General features: G+C 41.0%; 1 protein-coding gene across 1 annotated transcript; it reads right to left on the bottom strand.

Annotated features, from left to right (window-relative positions):
• Positions 1-6,802: 6,802 nt before the first annotated feature.
• On the bottom strand, positions 6,803-9,523 carry LOC123282429 (melanoma antigen preferentially expressed in tumors-like). The gene is made up of 3 exons (XM_044763300.2): positions 9,234-9,523; positions 8,177-8,779; positions 6,803-7,316 (listed from the first exon to the last, which is right to left on the bottom strand). The coding sequence occupies exons 1-3, from the start codon at positions 9,521-9,523 to the stop codon at positions 6,803-6,805; spliced, it is 1,407 nt and encodes a 468-aa protein (XP_044619235.1).
• Positions 9,524-20,385: the final 10,862 nt, after the last annotated feature.

The following is a 20,385-nucleotide window of genomic DNA, read 5'->3' as shown; positions in this document are numbered from 1 at the left end:
ATTATTATTTGCTTATATTATAGTTGAGAGTCAAAAGGTAATCAGGAGTTGAGCTGGGTTTTGCTTTTGTTGATGACGCGATTATCTTTGGTGCACCACAGGCTTCAGATTCCTCTAGTGTTACTTTGTTCTTACGGGCTTGATTGGGTGACACAGGTTGGTTTGTTGTTGTTGCTTTTTCAGTGTTCCCCCTCCATCTTCCACTTTCAGCCATCCCTGTATGCCTGCACCACAGACAGGGTCTGTTTCCTCACTCTCACACCTCCCCCAGGAGGAAACTTGTGTCGCTTTTCATGTGGTGCCTCTAGCCCGATGGTAGTAGGCAGGGTTTTCCTCCATGCTCTTGGTCCAGGCTCAGACTTTTTCCCCAGCTTTGTTGAGGTGAGATGGACAAACAAAAATTGTACGTATTTAAGGTGTACAACATGAAGTTTTGATATATGTATACACTGTGAAATGATTACTACAACCAAGCTAATTTAGGTATCAGTCGGCTCTCAGTTAACCTTTTTTTTTTTTTTTGTTGTGAGAACACTAGAGATTTACTCTCAGCAAATTACAAGTATACAATACATTATTTACAACTGTAGTCACCATCCTGTACATCAGGTCTCCAGAACTTATTCATCTTATAACTGAAAGTTTGTACCCTTTGACTGATATCGCCCCGCTTCACCCGAACGCCGAGCCTCTCATAACCGCCATTACCAGGGTAGAATGGGTCCAATTTTTTTTAAAGGTTCTGCATATAAGATTTTACCAAGAATGAGTTTAATTTGTTTTTAGATTCTACATATAAGTGAGATCATACAGTATTTGTCTTTCTGCAAAATGTCTTCCAAGTTCATCCATGTTGTCACAAATGACAGCATTTCCTTCTTTTAAAAGGCTCTATAATGTTCGTATGTCTATCACATTTTCTTTATCCATTCATCTGTCAATGGACCCTTAGGTTGTTTCCAGTTAGGGAGCCGTGAATAATGCTGCAGTGAACGTGGGAATGCAGATGTTCAGGTACTGATTTCGTCAGTTGCGGAAATATGTCCAGAAGTGGATTTGCTGGATCATACGATAGTTGTATTTCTAAATCTTAAAGAAACTTCCGTGCTGTTTCCCACAATGGCTGTACCAATTTACATTCCCACCAACGGTGTATTAGGGTTCCCTTTTCTCCACATCCTCAGCAAAACTTGCTGTCTCTAGTTATTTTCATAAAAGTCATTCTAACAGGCATGAGGTGATATCTCATTGTGGTTTTGACTTGCTGTTCCCTGATGAGGTGAGTACCTTTTCATGCACCTGTGGGCCATTTGTATGTCTTCTTTAAAAGAAAAGTCTGTTCTGGTCCTTTGCCCTTAAAAATGTTAAAAAAAATTAGGTTATTTGGGGCTTTTTGCTGTTGACTTGTACGTTCTTTACAAATTTTGGATGTCAACCTCTTATCAGATAAATGGTTTGCAAATATTTTCTCCCATTCTGCAGGCTGCCTTTCCATTTTGTTAATTCTTTCCTTTGCTGTGCAGAAGCTTTTTAGTTTGATGTAGTCCCATTTGTTTATTTTTGCTGTTGTTGCCTGTGCCTTTGCTGTCAAGTGAAAAAAATCATTGCCAAGACCACCGTCAAGGAGGTTTTCCCGTGTGTTTTCTTCTAGGAATTTTACAGTTTGAGGGCTTATGCTTAAGTCTTTAATCCATTTTGAGTTGATTTTTGTGTATGGTGCCCAAGATAAGGGTCCAATTTCATTCTTTGCATGTGGATATCCACTTTTAACAACACTATTTACTGAAGAGATTATCTTTTCCCCGTTGTGTGTTTTTGGCCCTTCGTTGAAAATTAGTTGACCTTATATGCGTGTGTGTTTCTGGACTCTCAATTCTGTACCGTTGGTCTGTGTTTCTGTTTTTATGCCAGTGCCATACTGTTTTGATCACTATAGTTTTGTAATATAATTTGTAATCAGGAAGTTTGATGACTCCAGTTTTGTTCTTCTTGCTCAAGATTGCTTTAGCTATTTGGAATCTTGTGGTTCCATACAAGTTTGAGCATTGTCTTTGTATTTCTGTGAAAAATGCCGTTGGAATTGTGATAGGGATTGCATTGAACCTGTAGATTGCTTTGGGCAGAACCGACCTTTAAACGATATTTTTCTTTCAATCTGTGAACATGGGATGTTTTTCCATTTATTCGTGTCTTCCTCAATTTCTTTCATCAATGTTTTATAGTTTTCAGTGTACAGATCTTTCACCTCCTCAGTTAATTTTTTTCTAAGTGTTTTGTTCTTTTTGATGCTATTGTAAATGGGATTGTTCCCTGTTACAGATAGTTTGTGGTTAGCGTATGGAAAGTGTGGCTGAATTTTGAATGTTAGCAACAGCTAACACTTCAGGGTCCTCAGTGGTGAAAGGTATGGAGGGTCTCTGGGGGCTGTTGAGGTCCTCAGTGCTGAAGGCTGCTGGGGTCCTCTGCAGAGCAGGCCACTGGGGACTGTGTCCTCCCCTGCCACATGGCTGATACCAATAGCCCCTGCCCTTCTTTATTCCTAGATGTCTCCAGACATCTCACTCTGCCGGTCTTCCCAGCGACCTGGGTGGGGTCAAACTGAAGCAGATCCCTCATGCAGTGCCCTGAAAGGCTGGGGAAGCTGGTCGTTCAACCTGCTCTTCTTTTCCCTGCGAAGGGAGCTCTCTGGCTGGGGAGTTCCCTCTCGACACTGAGCAGCACTGCTCTGGGGGATGAGATGATGCAGGCAAAATGAAACTGTTCTTCCTACCCTTTGCGTGTGGTTATTCTCAGGTTTGTTGCCCCAGCATGTTGCTGCAGCTCCTTAAGTGGACTCCTGAGTTCTCCCAGAGCTATGTTGGCTCGTGGATAGCTGTCTAATTGTTGCTTTTATAGGAGAATGGAGTCTGGGATCTCCTACTCTGCCGTCTTGCTGACATCTCGCCCAAGCTCAGTCTCAAGCAGGCCCTATGTGCCTGTGTTCCCGGGGTTGGGCCCTCTCAGCATTCCCATCTCTCCCCCATGTGGTAGCCTAACTCTGCCTTGTATTTGTGATTGACTGTGTGCAGACGAGTGTTTCCTTCCTCCGCCTCCTCGGTGGTAGGAAATTTCCAATCTTATTGGTAAACGATAATGAGCCCTGGCCTTTTCCCTGCATCTCATCTAATGGTAGAGGGTTCTTTTCTTCTGCCTTTCCCATGACAATGATGTGTTTTTACCTGTGACGTGTTGGTGATAAAGTTTGCTTAATGCTTTTGATTCACATGAGAGAAGGGTATGGGCAGGGGTTGAAGATTCGTGATTTTTCTGCAGCAATGGCTTATCCTCTCCAGCAAGCTTGCACCACTCAGGAGGGCTCTCTGTGATCTCCTACCCTGTTCACAATCTCTCTTGCGGGTACCAAGTAGAGGTGCATGGGTGAGAGCTTGCAAATGACTGTGAACTCCCTTTCTGTCTGGCGCTCTCAGGGGTTTTATACTGTCAAACGAGCTAACCCTTGATCTTTAGTAATTCATTAAAAATGTTAGCTAAGTTCTTTTAGCCTGCTTGTATAGGTGGCTAGTGTTCCTTCTTCCTGTGTTGTGTCAAAAGCCCATGCACCCAGTCTTTTCCTGGAGAGACCTGACCCTCCTTGGAATTCAGTCTACTTGGGTGCCCTATAATGACTTCAGCTCTCTGATGGGGTCAAGTAAAATGACTGTGTAGTTTCTTTGGCTTTTTCTCCTTGATAGGGTGGGAACGATGCTCTTTCCAGCTTTCTGCAGCTTACATGAAAGTGAACTCCTCACTCTGAAGCTTCCTTCTCTTTGAGACTCTCTTACTCTACTTTATTGCTTTAATGGGAAGTAATGTAGCAGTTCTAGTTACCCAACGAAATGTGCTTTTAAAAATGAGTTCTAAGTAATCAGGCCTCCTGCAGGAAACAAAATGAATTCCCGGGCTTCCGTCAGTCTGTGTTTGTGGCCCTAACAAATAGCAATAGAGGAGTTTTGTGTAGAAATAGCAGTCGGTCCTTTGAATGTCTTACGATATCCTCCAAAGTTATTTTTAATGATCCCCTCTCTGACAAATCATTTAGATCATTCTTCCAATCTGCTGAAAGCAAAGAATTGGGAACCAACAATCTTGCAAGAGAAATGTCTAAACATGGCATTCGTGTTGTCAACAACGCACCAATAATGTTCCTAATCACCCCTCTGCTTAGTGCTATAGAAGTTTTCACCTCTATTGTGGTTTCTAAGGGAAAGAAAAGGCAAGGCAGGTTCTATAGGTTTAGGATTAGCTAGTTTGAGTATTTTCAGCGGGCACTGGGGCATATGGCTTGTCCCTGGTGGTCTGGTACCTGTGCGTGGGGTGATAAGGGCAGGGGAATAGTAGCCCAGAGGGTAAGAGCCCTGGGAGAGCCCATGAAGAAAGTGATTGGGGGGTCAGGGTTCTGTCTGGGCTGGTGTGCATGAGAAAGGCCCGCTCACAGGCAAGTAGTTTACTATCTCTAGGAATTCCCTAGCCTTGGGAGGGGCAGTCTCTCCAGTGTCAGCAAGTCCCCAGATGTCAAAACATCACAAAATACAGAAAATAAAAGGGCGTGATTAATACAGAAACTAAACAGAAACAGCCTCTGCCTGCATGGAGCTAGCGGTCTAGCGCCATGTTGTCCAACAGAAACATAAAATGAGCCACATCAAAAACAAATAAATAAATAAAAACCAAAAGGAAACGTCAAAAGCAACAGGTGAATTTAATTGTAATAGTTATTTTATTTAACACAAAAGTAAAAACAAATTATAATTTCAGCATGGAAACAATATAAGTAAATTAATTTTATACTTTTTAGTAAGTCTGAAACACAGTGCATTCTTTCAACGTGTAAGCAATATGAACAGATGATCAATTCTGCATTCTTTTTTTCTTACAGAGCCTTTGTGCTATCGTTTCAACAAAACACAATAATGCCATGTGTTATCATTTCAACAAAGAAACAACGTACACAATTCATTTATTATTTTAACGTCGTCTTTCTAAGTCAGAAATGCAGTGTGTTATCACAAAATGGAAATAAGAACAAATTATTAACTACATTAATGAATAATTACTTTTTACATCCTTTTCTCTAAGTCTTTGAAATGTAGTTTGTTACCACTGCAAGGTGTAAGCAATAAGAAAAAATAATTTTAAATTATTTGTTTCCTGAGTCATTGAAATGAGTGTGTTATCATTTCAACATGGAAACAATATAAACATATCATTAATTACTTTTACGTTCTTCTCGCACACTAAGTCTTTAAAATGCAGTCTGTTTCCATTTAAACAGGAAAATACAATATACAAACTATTAATTATTTTCCCTTCTTTTTTGGTTACTAAGTCATTGAAACTCAGTACGTTATCATTTCAACACGTAAGCAATAGGAACAAACTATCAATTAATTTTACATTCTTTTTTCCCCATAGGTCTTTGAAATGCAATGTTTTATCATTTTGACATGTAAACATACAAACAGATCATTAATTAGTTATTTTAACGTTTTTTCCTTAAAAGTCTTCGAAATGCAGTGCTATCGTTTCAACACGTAAACAACATAAGCAACTTCATTTACATTCTTTCTTCTTTACTGTCTTTGACATGCAGTACGTCATCACTTCAACATGTAAACAATGTAAATAAATTACCAGGGATTCTACCTCGTTTGTTTCTTACTAAGCCTGGGATGTACAGCGTGCACTTAACACTTAAGAGTACATGACATTTCAGAGTAGCCCCACTTCTAGTGCTCAGTAGCCACATATGGCTAGTGTGTCCCGCACGGAACAGTGCAACTCTAGTGGAAGAGCAGAGGGAGCAAATCCATAAGGAATGGTGTAGACCATGAAGGAAACGTACATGGTACATTAAGAGAGAGCAACAGCAGAGTAAAGCTACTTAAGTAAGGAAGTAAGAGAAAATCTATCTGAGGAGGTAAACCTTTAAGCCATGACCTGAGGGTTGAGCGGCTATCCAACAGCATCAAGAGGCCAGCATGGATTGAGCACAGTATGTAACGGAAAAAGCGAAAAAAAGCTGGAGTTTGGGGGAAGAAATAATTTTCCTAAATGCCCTAAGAAAGAGTGGAGAAACTGAAAAATCACAGGAACATGTGTACTGTGAGTGGTTTGAGATCAGGGACTTTATTTTTCTTAGCACGTGAAACAGTATCTACATCGGAACAGATACTCAGCGAATGTATGTGAGATAAGGAATAACTGAGCCAGGGGTCTGAGACCTGAGAAAGCGGGCAGCCACAGGTTGATGAAGACACCAGTAGGTAGTGGGCAAAGTCTGTTTCCTTTTACTTGCATTTGGTTTCTCATAAGCAACCTAAGGCGATCATAACTACAAGATGTTTGCAGAACCCTAGAGGACAAAGTTATCGGCTTCAACCGCTACCACATCCGGGAAGAGTTCCAATTGATCTGACTTGTGTCAAGTGCCCCTAAGTGGATAAATGGGCCAATCAGTGTGGACAGGGAGGTGATGTACCATGACCAGGTTACCTTACGTCACATACCCAACGCTGGGGTTAGTCACCAGAAGAGGATGTCGAGGGCCAGGGGCAAGAGATCCACAGGGCCTTTCAAATTCCTCTATTTTTTTTCAGAGTTCCTCTTTTATAGAGGTCCACTACTCAGTCAACCTTCCTATCCCCGGTTTCCTGGAATAGTAGAATTTTATATATGTGTCTCCACAAACTTGGGCTTCAGGAAAAACAGTGAGTGCTTGAATGGCCACACTTGAGTGTTGAAACAGCTCCTTGTACTGTGGAAATCACTCAGCACAAGTGGTCCAGGTCATGTCGTCCCGCTGTACCGCCTGCAGCATTGCCTTCACCTGGGCCTGCACTTCGGCAAGTTTCCGTGGGTCCAAACTGCCACGAAAATTCCACTGTTCATAGCAATGGACAGGCACAGGATAAACTACATGCTTCAGCTCCATCGAGGATGCCAAGTGCTGCAGAAGGCTCGTGAGCACAGGCATCGTAATGGGGTTGAAGGCAAAGCTAAGGACACGGAGATGGGAACATTGGCTCAGGGCTGGGAGGACAGCAGAGAGAGCGGAGTCAGTTATCAGGCAATTACTCATCTCCAGATGCTGCAGGGTGCCTGAGACCTTCTCCAGCAGAGTCTGGAAGGGCTCATAATCTTCCGAGAATATCTGGTTGTCACTGAGATTCAACAGCCTTAGGTGGGTGGCCTGAGAGCTCTGGGACAGGACAGTGACATCTCTGTCAGACAGGCCACAGAGAGGTAGACACAATGTATCCAACTGAGGCGGCAGAACTCTATACAGAGAAAAAAGAAAGGTTATTTCAGAAGAATGAGGATTGGAGCAGGGCAGCCAGCCCTGAATGAAACGTACCTAAGGCTCTAGAATAAACTAATTTGCACATATTTTGCAACAGTGGTTAATCATGTGGGCTTGGAAATCAGACTTAAGAGACTCGTGATGCTGAGGAAGTTACTTTTCCACTCTGAGATAATACAGGTTTTTAAGCTTTAAAATGTGTATAAAGGTAATTATTATACAGGGTTGTGGAAAAGATTAAGTGAAAAAAATTGGATGCACTTAGGATTTATGACCTAATCCATGGTGAATCCTGTTCACTTATTTAGTGGGGATGGGTCTGGGAAAGCAGCCAACTGTGGGTTCCCTTTGACTAGTTCCCAGATGACAAGTTCTCCATTCAGGGTCTAAGCCTTGGGGAAAATACAGGAGCAAAGCGAGTGGGCAGTGTTAGCTACTGTGGCCAGTCCATGGGGATGTGCATCGGCGCTACAGCATAGAGCGTTTCTCCATCTGAATGCCTCCCCTTCCTCTCTAGAGAGCTGTAAACTCCAACAGCAGAAGGACTGAGTCTTCTTCACCAGTACATTCACAGACTTATCACAGTGTCCGCACATGGTCGACTGAGTGACTGACTGAATGAAAGGATGAGCACGACTTCCTTTTCTAATCTTGTCTTTCCCCTCACCATGAGGTACCCCTCTCTAGCCTGGCCAGTTTCAAACTCCCAGCAGTGCCCCTGCTGAGGTGGAAGGAGAAATAGGTGACAAGGAGCTCAGGAATATCCAAGCATGGTCTCTTCTCCTCTTTTAACCATGGGGTGGTTCAGGGAACCCAGGTTCCTTCCCACTCCCTCACCTGAGCAGTTTGTGCAGTTGATCTGTGAGGTGGAAGAAAGACAAGATGAGCTTCTGGAGGTTGTCCAGCCGCCCAAGCCGGTTGAGAAAAGTTCTGAAGTTTTTCCTCTGACAAGATTTAAAGGCGATGTTATACAGACTAAGGCTGTCCAGGTGGATCGTCCGAGCCAAAAGGGTGGTGACTTCACTCAGATCTGCCTCACCCACATCCAGGTGATCAACGCATCCCAGATCCAGAAACTGCAGGATACTTCTGTGGGCAGACATTTTATCAATCTGCAAATCTCTGCAGCAGAGGTGCAAGGACCCAAAGCTCTGCTCAACCTTACTCCGAAGGAAAGAAAGAAATTGCTTTGCTCTCAAGGTATCACTGAGGGAAAGGTCCACTAACAATTCCATGGGTTCCTGGGCTGACTGAAGCTCAGACTCTGAATTAACAATTCCAAGGCACCTGACTCTATGCCGGGCTTCTTCTAGTTTAAGGATAGAGTGCCGAGAATAAATACAACACTGAAAACAGAAAGGGAATGTGGTCCCAGTCTCCAAGCATGTTGTCTCACAGTCCAGGTCCTGCCTTAAATCTAGGATCCTCAGTTTTGGCCCCCTGTAAGGAGAGGAGGAGACAGAACACATGAGAGGTAGACAACTTGAATATCATCCAGCAAGTTCAATGATGGGAAGCAGGAAGGAACTCTTTATCCCCAGTTGTCATTCCACATACCATTCACCAAGAAGTTCTTTCCACACAAATTTAGCATCTTTTATTCTTTTTCCCACACTTTCTTCACCTCTGGTCCTCCACAGTCTCAATACCCATGTCCTTCTTCTTACTCAGGAGGTAAATCCAACCACAGTATCCTCAATCACCTCTATTCTATAATCAACTCTGTAAGACACTGGAGTCCCTAAGGTGACCCCAAGTGTTGGAACAATAGGCCCACAGAGATCCTCAGCATTCACCATTGGCTACTTTCGGGAGACTGTTAGGTATTCCCCTGCCCCAGGCTCCAGCATACCCTCCTGCTGACTCACAATGTCCCTATCAGCTATAGTCTTACCAAGAGGAAGGGCTCTGGACAGGGGGGATCTGCAGACCATCAATCACGGCTTCCACGATTTCGTAGTATGACTCTCGTACACTCAATGTCCCAACATGGAGACAGCGAAAGGGCCAAACCCTCACCATTGCCGTTAGTATCTTCTTATGCCCACCCAAGAAGGCAGCAATGAACAATGGAACAAAGAGGTCTCTTGGGAGTTCTTCCAGGGCACGGATAGCTGCAGGCTCATTACTCAGCAGACTCCTTGCAGCAAGCTCGAGCAGTGTGGCTGTGGCCTTTTGGTGCATCTTCGTAAACCTGCTTCGGGGTGCAGAATATTTAGAAATCCCGAGAAGACACCTACAATCTCTTGTTTGCCTCCAAGGTTAGCAATGGACAAAATATTTATCAAATAAATATATAGTGAATCAGACGGCCACCTCAGATGACCTCTACTATAAAAATAGACTTGTGTGTGTGCCTAAGCATATATGTGCATACACATACACACATACATAAATTTACGTAAGATAAAATGCCATGAGAAATCAGAGGTAAGCTAGCAGAAGACAACGTTGACCACCTAGCTGCCTTCCTCCCAACATTTCCTCCCCAAAGACTACAAACCAAGAAGAAGGAAAATGTAAACCTACATAAAATCCACACCCTCATCATTGCTTTAAAATGGAGAGAATGCCAAAAGTTAAAAATAAATGTGAGGAAAAAAAGAAAAATCATGAATTCCTGGCATACAATCTGTCACATCCCCATCACTCGGCTCTGTGGCAAAGCAAAGACAAACCAAGAAAAGCCACAAGACATGCAGAGTGAGGAAGATGGTGAGGGGCTTAAAGCTGATCTAAAACTACAGCAGAATGACTAAGCACGGAATAAGTCTGAAAATATTAAAAAGGTGTCGTGGAAGATGAGAGCAGGGACTACAGGGAAGGGACTCCAAAATAGGAACACTGAAAGGGGTAGGGATGATTTAAGGTGCAGTCTTTGAAAGACATAACTTCTAGGAAAGAATAAAGGCAAAGAGGAAGGGAGAAGTATCTTTCGGCATTTAGGTAATGATGGGGAAAGGAAACAAAAAGGAAAAATTAAGGATCTTGCAAGACTAAGAGAGCCACAAAATCAGAGCACTCACAACTTCTCCCTCCATCACCAAAACAACCCAAAACAATGAATAAAAGAACTGGACTTTGCTATACTGGCAGGAAATGACATCATTAAACTAGGAATCTCGTGAAACAACCCAATTTCATACAAACGAACAAAAGGAAGGGGAATACCACAGAAAAACATGGCAAAAAAAAAAGACAAGGAAGCAAAATTTCACACATATTTAACAACCACAAAGCAGGAGACTGTAAGTCAACACTCCAAACAGAATTAATTATACTCAAGCAAGCATTCGAGGATATGAAACCTACCTGGAATCAGAATATTTGTAAAAATCTAAAAAGAGAAATGGACTAAAAAGAAAGTCTGAAGTAAAGGTTTTATATCCAGCTGGGCTGTGCCTCAAATATCACAGCCTACAGAAAAACAGTTTTTCAACACAGAGGAACTTAGGAAATTCTGTACGCCTCAGCCCTGCCTGAGGAATCTACTAGAGCAGTGGTCTGCAAACTGTGGCCCATTGTGCCAAATCTAGTCCACTCCTTGATTTTGTAGATATAGTTTTATTGGAACAAAACCGTGACCAATCATTTACATACTGTGCATGGAGGCTTTTGCACTACAATGGCAAAGTTGAGTAGTTGTGACAGAGGCACTGTGGCCCACAAACCTAAAATATTTTCTGTCTGTTTCTTTACAGAACGTTTGCTAGGTAATCTGAAAGATGAACCGGGATTGTGATCCCCCATGCAATGACAGAAAAACTTCACCAAAATATCTGATGGTGAGCATTTTACACCTAATACTAAAATCAAGGTGGAGGAAAGGGAGGAAGACTAACGTACAAATGCTTTATGTTGTGAAAAAAACATAAATTGCGCCACTAAAAATGAGAGAAAGGAGAGGAGTAGAAGAAAACAGAATAAAATTTTTGTCATAGCTCAGTAGGCGAGTGTTAAATGACACTGGGGACAAAAAACACAACGAATGGACCACATAGTAAAGTGTTAAGAAAACAGGGGGTTAAGGATGATTTTTAAAAAAGCATTAAACGTGACAAAGAACATGTCTTAACGATAAAAGCCAAGATTCACAAGGAAGATACAACACCTAGGAATATCTATGCACCAAATAACACAGCACCCACCTCTCTAAAGCAAAAGGGCAAGGAGATTTAGATAAAAACACGGGAATTGTAGGAGTACACCAATCTCGGTACAAGACAGATTAAGTGATATAAAAGCAGACTAGGGATATAGAAAATCTAAACAACATAATCAATAAGGCAAACTACACACACACACACACACACACACAGACATTCTGAAACTAGAGAATACATTTTCTTGGCAAAAATCGATCATAATTGTCACACAGAAATGACCTCATTAATTTCCATCAAGTAGAAATATCACAAACAATCCTCTCTAATCACAATGCAAAAAAAGTTAACATTACTAACACAGACCGAAAAAGGAAAGGCCTTTCTACCTGGAAAGTTTTTAAAAGCCTCTGCCAAAAAATGTTGAGTTAAAGAGGAGACAAACTGCAGCTGTAGAAATTTTTTTAAAAGAATGAAAAGCTACACATCAGAATCTATGGGATACATTTAAATCAGTGATCAGAGGCAAATTCAGAGTACTAAATACTTCTATGAGTAAAAATGAAAGAAGGAAAATAAATGAATTACAGTATGGCCTCAGAAAACTGAAAAAAAAAGAACGAAGTAAAGCAGGGGAAAGAAATAATAAATATATAAGCAGAAATGAAGAAGATATAGGATAGAGAAACAAATAAAAATCTTGTTTTTTAAAATAGACAAGCCACTAGCTAGCTTGATAAAGGAAGAAAGAGATCACAAATACACAAAGTAATAAATGACAAAAGATAACCATTCAAACAGAGAAAAGAAAATAAAAGAGATTAGTTTGCAAACCTCTATGCAAATAAATTTGAAAATCTACACGAAGTAAATAATTTCCTGGAGAAATACACATGGCCACAATTCTACTTCTAGTGTTAGAAAGCTGAAATTAGCCAATTTTCATAGAAAAAATAAAGTAAGTTATTAAGGAATTACCCCCAAGACGCATCTCACTCGGATGGTTTTACAGGTGAATGCTGGTAAATCATCAAAGATCGGATACCACCAATGCTCTATAAATTATTCAAGAGTATTAAAAAGGAGGGAAAATTTCCTAACTCCTTTTATGAAGCAAGTATGACACTGGCCGGTCAAGTGTAGATACAAAAATACTAAATAAAATATTAGCAAACACCCAACAATACATTTAGAAATTAATATACTGTGACCAAGTGAGATTTATCCCATTAATAAAAGGTTGGTTCTACGTTAGGAATTCCATTGATATCATTCACCACGGTAATAGAGTTAAGGTCAAATATCACATGATTACCACCGTAGATGCTGAACAAACCTTTGGAAAAATTCAATACCCATTCATGTTAAGGAAAAAAGAAAAACCTCAACAAAATATGAATCAGAGGATGCTTTCTTAACACGAGAAAAGATATATCATTAATTCCTAATGCCAGTATTTTACTTAATGGGAGACCACTAGCGGTTTTCCACTAAGGTTGGGGACAAGGAGAGGGTGCCCAGTATTTCGTTCCTATTCAGTCTTGTACTATAAGTATGAGTCAGTTGACTACAGAAATCCATAAGATTCATAAGACCGGATAACAAAAAGTAAAGCCATCTCTCTGTGCAGATGATATTATAGTATATCCGAAAAGCCCTATAGAAACAATGACAAATCAACTGAATCAAAGAAATCAGTAAGGAAAACAGACATAAAGTTAACATACAAAAATCAGTAGTCTTTGGACACACACAAAAACCACTTGGAGAACACATTGATAGAGAAAATCCCATAGACGATAGCAACAAAGAAGATTAAATGCGTAGGAATAAACTTAATCAGAACACCTATATGAGGAAAATTTTAAAAATACTCCTGAACGACACAGAAGAACCCTGAATAGACGGAAAGACATTCACTGTCCTTGGAGAGAACAACTCAGCATTAAAAAAAACGTCAATTCTCGGCGCCAGCCCCATGGCAGAGTGGTTAAGTTCGCGCACTCCAGTTTGGATCCTGGGCGCGGACCTACGCACCGCTCGTTAGGCCATGCTCTGGCACCATCCCACCCAGAAGAACTAGAATGACTTGCAACTAGGATATACAACTATGTACCGGGGCTTTGGGGAGAAAAACAAAAAAGAGGAAGACTGGCAAGAGATGTTAGCTCAGGGCCAATCTTCCCCCCTTCCCCGAAAAAATGTCAATTCTCCCTAAGTTAATGCATAAATTTAATACAATCTCAAAAACATCAGCAAACATTTTTATGGAGTTAGACCAGTTGATATAAAGTTCATATTAAAAAAAAAAAACAAACAAACATGCAAGAATAGCCGGAACATAAGGGAAAAAGAAAACCTCTGAGAGGGGAGTACTGATACCAGACATTAATGCATACTGTAAAGCCTCTGTAATTTACAACATTGTGGTTCTGGTACATGAACAGACAAGTAGCCCAATGGAATAGAACAGAAAACCCAGAAATACACTCAAGTACATGTGGAAATTCTAGTATATGATAAAAGGGCATGTAAAAGCACTGGGGCAAAGATGGACATTTAATAAACGGTGCTGGAACAATGGAGACATTTGGCAAAAAATTAAAGTAGGTCCATATCACACACCATACACAAAAAACAAACTGCAAATGGGTTAGGGATCTAAACATAAAAAGTGAAGCCGTAACAAGGTCTCGAAGAAAATATGGCAGAACTCTTCTTTAACCTCAGTGTAGGGAAAGCCTTTCTAACTGTGACTCAAATTCCACAGGCAATGAAAGAAAAGAATGATCAACTTGACTACATGAGAATTTCTTGTGTATGACAAACACATCATAATATACATATTAAATAAATCAAAAGACAACTGACAAACTGGGATAAAGTATTTACGGCATACACCAGAGACAAATGGATAATATCCCAAATATATACAGAACTCTTAAATATCAAAGGGCAAAGGGCTAAAAATTCGATAGAAAACTGAGAAAAAAGATATGGACAGATAATTCACAAAAAAATGTATAAAACGATCCTGAAACACACGATGAGTCAAAACTTCTCACAATCAGACAAACGCATATTAAAACAATGCCGAGATACCATTTCTCACCTACCACGTCGACCAAAGTTAAAAAAGCAGGGCAACACGTTAGTGAGACTGTGGGGGAACAGTCACTCTTACACATTGCTGGTGGGAATAAAAACCAGTGCAACCGTTCTGGAGAGAAACTTGGAAATACCCAACAAAAAAACATACGTACTTAACTTTTGCCCCAATAATCTCACTACTGGGAATATAACTTGAAGATGTATTTCCACCAATACAAAAATACTTAGGCCCAAGGTTACTCATTGCAGCACTGTTTGTAATTGCAAAATGTTGAGAACAACTTAAATGCCCATACATTGGTGAGTGGTTGAATGTGAGTGACCCAGCCACACAATGGAGTCCAGAGCAGCTGTAAAAAAGAATGATGAAGCAACTCTATGGAATGATAAGGAGTGATTTCCTGGCACACCGCTAAGTGAAAAAGAAAAAGTGCAAGGATATGTATGGAATGCTATCCTTCGCTTAACAAACAAGGGCATAGAAAAAAAATACATGTATCTGCTCATTTGTGTGAAACAAATACAGGAAAGATTACACTAGAAACTAAAGGGATTGGTTATCCACAGGGGGAGTGTGGGAAAGGAGTGGAAAGAAGTGGGGGACAGGAAAGGGACAGAAGGCATGAGGAAAGAGTGACATTTCTTTGAGTAGACGTTTTTGTATAGCCCTGACTTTTTGAATCATAGTAACGTTAGTTAAATAAACAATTAAAATCTACCAGGATGTGGGGAGAAGCCAAACTCAAATTCAAACACCAACAAATTAACCTAAGTATATTACAAACGAATATCTTAACCACACTGAAGAGGTGAGGAAGAACAGCTAAGCTAAGAAACCTGGGAAAACTGCATTCTGATTACATCTTTTGAGGCTAAAGACAAAAAGAACTGTACACAAATACAAGTTGGTAAATCTGTTTCTGACAGGGATATTGTTAGCATTTCTGCAACTACTTTATGTATACAGCAGGAAGTAAATCTTGTAGATAATGAGAGCCAGGCAAGAGAAAGAAGTTACAAATAAAGCTGGAAGGGACTGAAATCAGAAGTATCAGTACGAGCTCCTGGCTTTTAATATCTGTACAGATGGGTAGGTACAGAAATAAATGTAGATGTATCTGGAAGCACGGGTGTATACACATACAATATATCTCCTACTTTTGTGGATAGACACGGCCTAGCAGCAATGAAACCCCAGTAGCAATGAATACACATTGAGATATCAGTTTCTAAAATGTCATTCTCCAAGAAATGGAACTGGGGCTCCTTGCAGAAGCGGTTTGAATCCAGGGCTGCGGTGGGGGAAAAACACCAGATGAACATGAACATCTTATAGTAAGGAAAGAAATATACAAAAGAAAAGGGTAGGGTCACGTCAAAAGAACACAGAACCAACGAAAAGGAAATCCCAATGACCAAAGATGGAACGATTCAAGGCACAAAATCAGTAATGATATAACTTGATTATAACTCATAGTAAAACATAGTTATTCATGAGTCAATACTGATACAAATAATTTGAAATACATTTTATAAAATAATTTTTATAAATAACTTGAAAATCTATAAATAAATGAATGAGGGAGAAAGGACAGCTTTTCAGGAGAACTCCAATGAATAAATGTAGCAGGAATGAAGAAAATAGAAAGTCACCATTAGGTAATGGATTATAAAAGTAGCGAGTAAAAGTTTGAGGAGAAACACGGTATTTTCATGGTCTTAAAGTATTGCCCACATGATATTTATCACTTACCAATGGGAAAATAGTACCATTACAATGGAGCAACATAATTGCCACCATCTTAATCAAGAGATCAAGCTGAATATCATCAGTAATACAACCTAAGGACATCACATACCCCTGACATGAGGCACAGAGAAGGGAGCAAAATCACTTTTGCAGTATTGTGGCATAAGACCTAAAATTAAGGCCCAATAACATGTATGCCTTAACATCTGGGGAAAATCCAGAGGGCCTCAAATGGCCTAACCACAGGTTCTCCTCCTTATTGTGCTTGCACGAATAAGGCTCCTTAGCCAAAGAATCTTCCTTATCACGGGAACTAGGCACTGTGCCTGCTCATCCCTGAGTAGCAGGTTTCAGTTCCCCACCAGCCCAGAGAATTACGCAGACAAGCCAATTACATTCTCCCAGGGGAACCAAGGGTCACTTCATCCTCTCGTTACTGCAAAGACTGCCCGCCCACAGCCCCTGCTTCTTTACTCGCTTCCAGAGCGTGGCACCCATGAGGCTCCACCTGGTGCATAGTGTCCTCCTCCCACAGGCTGTGAGTCAGTGTTACTAATAAACTGCTATGGATCTCACGTGTCCAGTGTCGGGTATGATGTGTTCAGCCACACCCATAACACTAGGTTGGAAATCCCTCCATCACTAGTGGAGTGAAGGGGAGAAGAATAAAACAGGTTATCTTGCCCAAAATGTCTGACTTCAATCTAATCAAAAGAAAACATCAGACAAAGCCAAACTGACATTCTGTGAAGTACCTGACCAGTATCTTCAAAAGCGTCAGGGTTGTGAAAGACCCAGGAAGACTGAGGAGCTGTCGGCCGGGAGGAGACTAAGGAGCAACGATGGCCAAATGCAATGCGATATCCTGGAATAGAAAAAGGACATTAGTGAGACAACTGGTGAAATTCAAAGAGAGTATCTAGGTTAGTCAATAGTACTGCATCAGCGTTAACCTCCTAGTTTTGATGATTTTTCTGTGGTTATATAAGAGGTCCACATTAGGGAAATCTGGGTGAAGACTTTCTGTACTATCTTTTGCAACCTTTCTGTAAGTCTAAAATTATTTCAAAATAAAGAATTAAAAAAGACAAAATCAGTAGTTACAGGAATGGTTATTCTATAAACGACACTGTTTAATAACAGTTTAACCAACCGAAATATAGTTAGAAGGATGGATAGAAAGATGGAAAAATGCTCCTATCACCATCATCCATTTAAAAATGAATTCCAACTTCTTTAGAGAGCCTGTAGTAAGAAATGACACTGTAGTCCTCTCCAAGATGTAGATGAATATTTTTTGGTCTTCAGGTGAGAACAGCATTTTTAAGTATAAAAGAAATGAAACAGAAACAGAAATATACTTTTATACATATATTTCAGTGTTTACAATTTAAAGTCTGGGATTCAAACCTAACCGCAAACAAAACTAAGATGCAAAGGAGAAACATAATTTCTTTTTAAGAAGAGAAAGGCTGAGGGATTTTAAAGAGGGGGCATGAAATGATTGGCTGTACAACTGAAGCGAATAAGACGTGAGGATAGACGGATGCATAGAGGGTGGAGAGGAGAATGGATCACTGAGCAATCCAGCTGGATTGCCTTGTTTATTAACCCCTAAACCTCGACCCTGGGTAATTTAGGCCACTATTAGGTTTAAGTTCTAGAAAACGACACTGTTGTACCTTACCTAACTGGAAAAAGAGTTGGGAAAAACACGGAAGCCATCCAAGACCTCGGCGGCGGCAGCCCCTTACCTTCCCTCGCGAGCTTCGCAGAAACCAGACCCAACCCCGGTCACGCCCGGCGCCTTCCTTAACGGTTCCTTCTCAAAGTTAAACTAGCCGGAAGAGGACTTCGATTGGTGCAGCTTAGGTCAGGTGACCCCCTTTCACTCAATCAGCTCTGTCCTGGGAGGCGGGGCCAGGCTCGCGGGGCCAGGCTCGCGGACCCGCCCTGAGGAACAGAGTTCTGTCCAAGTCCGCAGCGGTTGAAAGGCTTGTGGTTCCGCGTGCGCCCCTCCACGGCTTCGATCTCCTTGCGTGGAAAGCGAGGCACAGTGTCTCTGCTTGTGGCCTGGGCCCTGGCCTGACAGGGCTTCTACCGGGCCGGGTCTCAAACCCAGAGAAGTAATGTTCAAATTCGTTGGCTGTGCTGCAGGAGGTGTTAAACATGAGCGGCCGCTTGACGACAAAAGGCTCTCCGATATTCCTGTCCCTGCTGCTCTGATACATTAAACAAGGAGTCCAGACCCCACCAAAGATAGGAAAAATACGTTCTGACCTCAGGGCAGTGAGGCCAGCATAGCGTTTACATGGACACCGGACCAAAGCAGCACAAAGGAGAAAATTTCCGCCCATCTAATAAGAGTCCTATCAATTACAAGGGTAGCTTATATTTGTTCGTTTCCAACCCTCACCCCACACTCCTGGTTCCGCTTCTTCCCTATTTGTTTCTTTTTCTTTTCCACATTATTTACCACCCTTTGGAATACAATATGCTTTATTCATATGCTGTTTTCTTTTTAATTGTCCATCTCCCAGAGTGGAAAAATATAAATTCCAACAGGGCAGAAATCCTTGTTTATTGTTTGTTAAGCTATCCTAAGTGCCTATAGTAGTGCCTGGCTCAATGGGTACTTGAATATTTGTTGAATGAGTAAATGAATTTTTCCCCAGCCACAGGAACCTCTTTTTTGCTCCTCTAACACTAACTTACCAAGCATGATCCCATGCCTTTCTGTCTTTTCCTGTAACAGCCTGCCCCCAGATATCCCTGTAACCAGCTTCCTTACTTAATTCACATCTCTGGTCACCTTGTCAGACAAGTCTTACTTGTCTTCATGGCACTCAGCATGTGATCATAGTTTTTGGTTTATGTGCTTTGCTTTAGTTTTTTCGTTTCGTTTTTCTGTTTTCTTTCATAAAGGTTTCTTTCTTATGTTCTAATTGCAGGTAAAGAAGTAGACCGGCCATGACTGTTTTAATTTTTGCGGTACAATGTCCGTCTTTGGGTAGATGGGATAATGGCATCAGATATCTTAAGATTAGATCCCAGGGTTTATGGCTTTACCACTTAGTAGCTACACGACCTTGGCCAGGTACATTAACTCTTCCAAGATTTCATTATCCATCTTTGAAATGAGAATGGCAATTGATGTGACCTCATAAGGGTGTTGATGGGGTTTCATTTGGATAACACATATCTAAGGCTTAGCAGAACACTTGGCGGTGTTGAAAAATGGATGCTTAGAATGATTATCACTGACTGTAAGTTATCAGCATTGAGGGTCAGGAGATCTGGGGTTCTTCCCAGTTTCTAGATCTTAAATATACTTTGTGAAAGATTAGCTGTCCATAGATATGTGGGTTTATTTCTGGGCTCTCGAGTCTGTTCCATTGATCTGTGTGTCTGTTTTTCTGCCAGTGCCACACTGCTCTGATTACTATAGCTTTGCGGTATATTTTGAATCCAGGGAGTGTGCTACCTCCAACTTTATCCTTTTTTCTCAGGATTGCTTTGGCTTTTCGAGGTCTTTTGTTGTCCCACATAAATTTTAGGATTCTTTGTTCTATCTCCATGAAAACTGTCTCTGGGATTCTGATTGGGATCGCATTGAATCTGTAGGTTGCTTTAGATAATATGAGCATTTTAACTCTATTTATTCTTTCAATCAGTAAGTACAGAATTGTCTTTCCATTTCTTTATGTCTTCTTTGATTTCTTTCCGTAATGTCTTATAGTTTTCAGTGTATAGGTCTTTCATCTCCTTGGTTACATTAATTCCTAGCTATTTTATTCTTTTTCTTGTGATTGTAAATGGGATTGTATTTTTTTTAAAGGTATGCTTTTTTGGTGAGGAAGATTGTCCCTGAGCTAACATCTGCTGCCACCCTTCCTCTTTTTTTTTCTCCCCAAAGCCCCAGTACATAGTTGTATATCATAGTTGTAGGTCATTCTAGTCCTTCTATGTGGGATATCACTACAGCGTGGCTTGAGGAGAGGTGTGTAGGTCCATGACCAGGACCCGAACGGGCGAACCCTGGGCCACCAGAGTGGAGTGTGCGAACTTAATCATTCGGCCAC

The sequence above is a fragment of the Equus asinus genome, chromosome X, assembly GCF_041296235.1.
Source record: "Equus asinus isolate D_3611 breed Donkey chromosome X, EquAss-T2T_v2, whole genome shotgun sequence".
NCBI lineage: Eukaryota > Metazoa > Chordata > Mammalia > Perissodactyla > Equidae > Equus > Equus asinus.
This window is presented reverse-complemented; position numbering and strand designations above follow the sequence as displayed.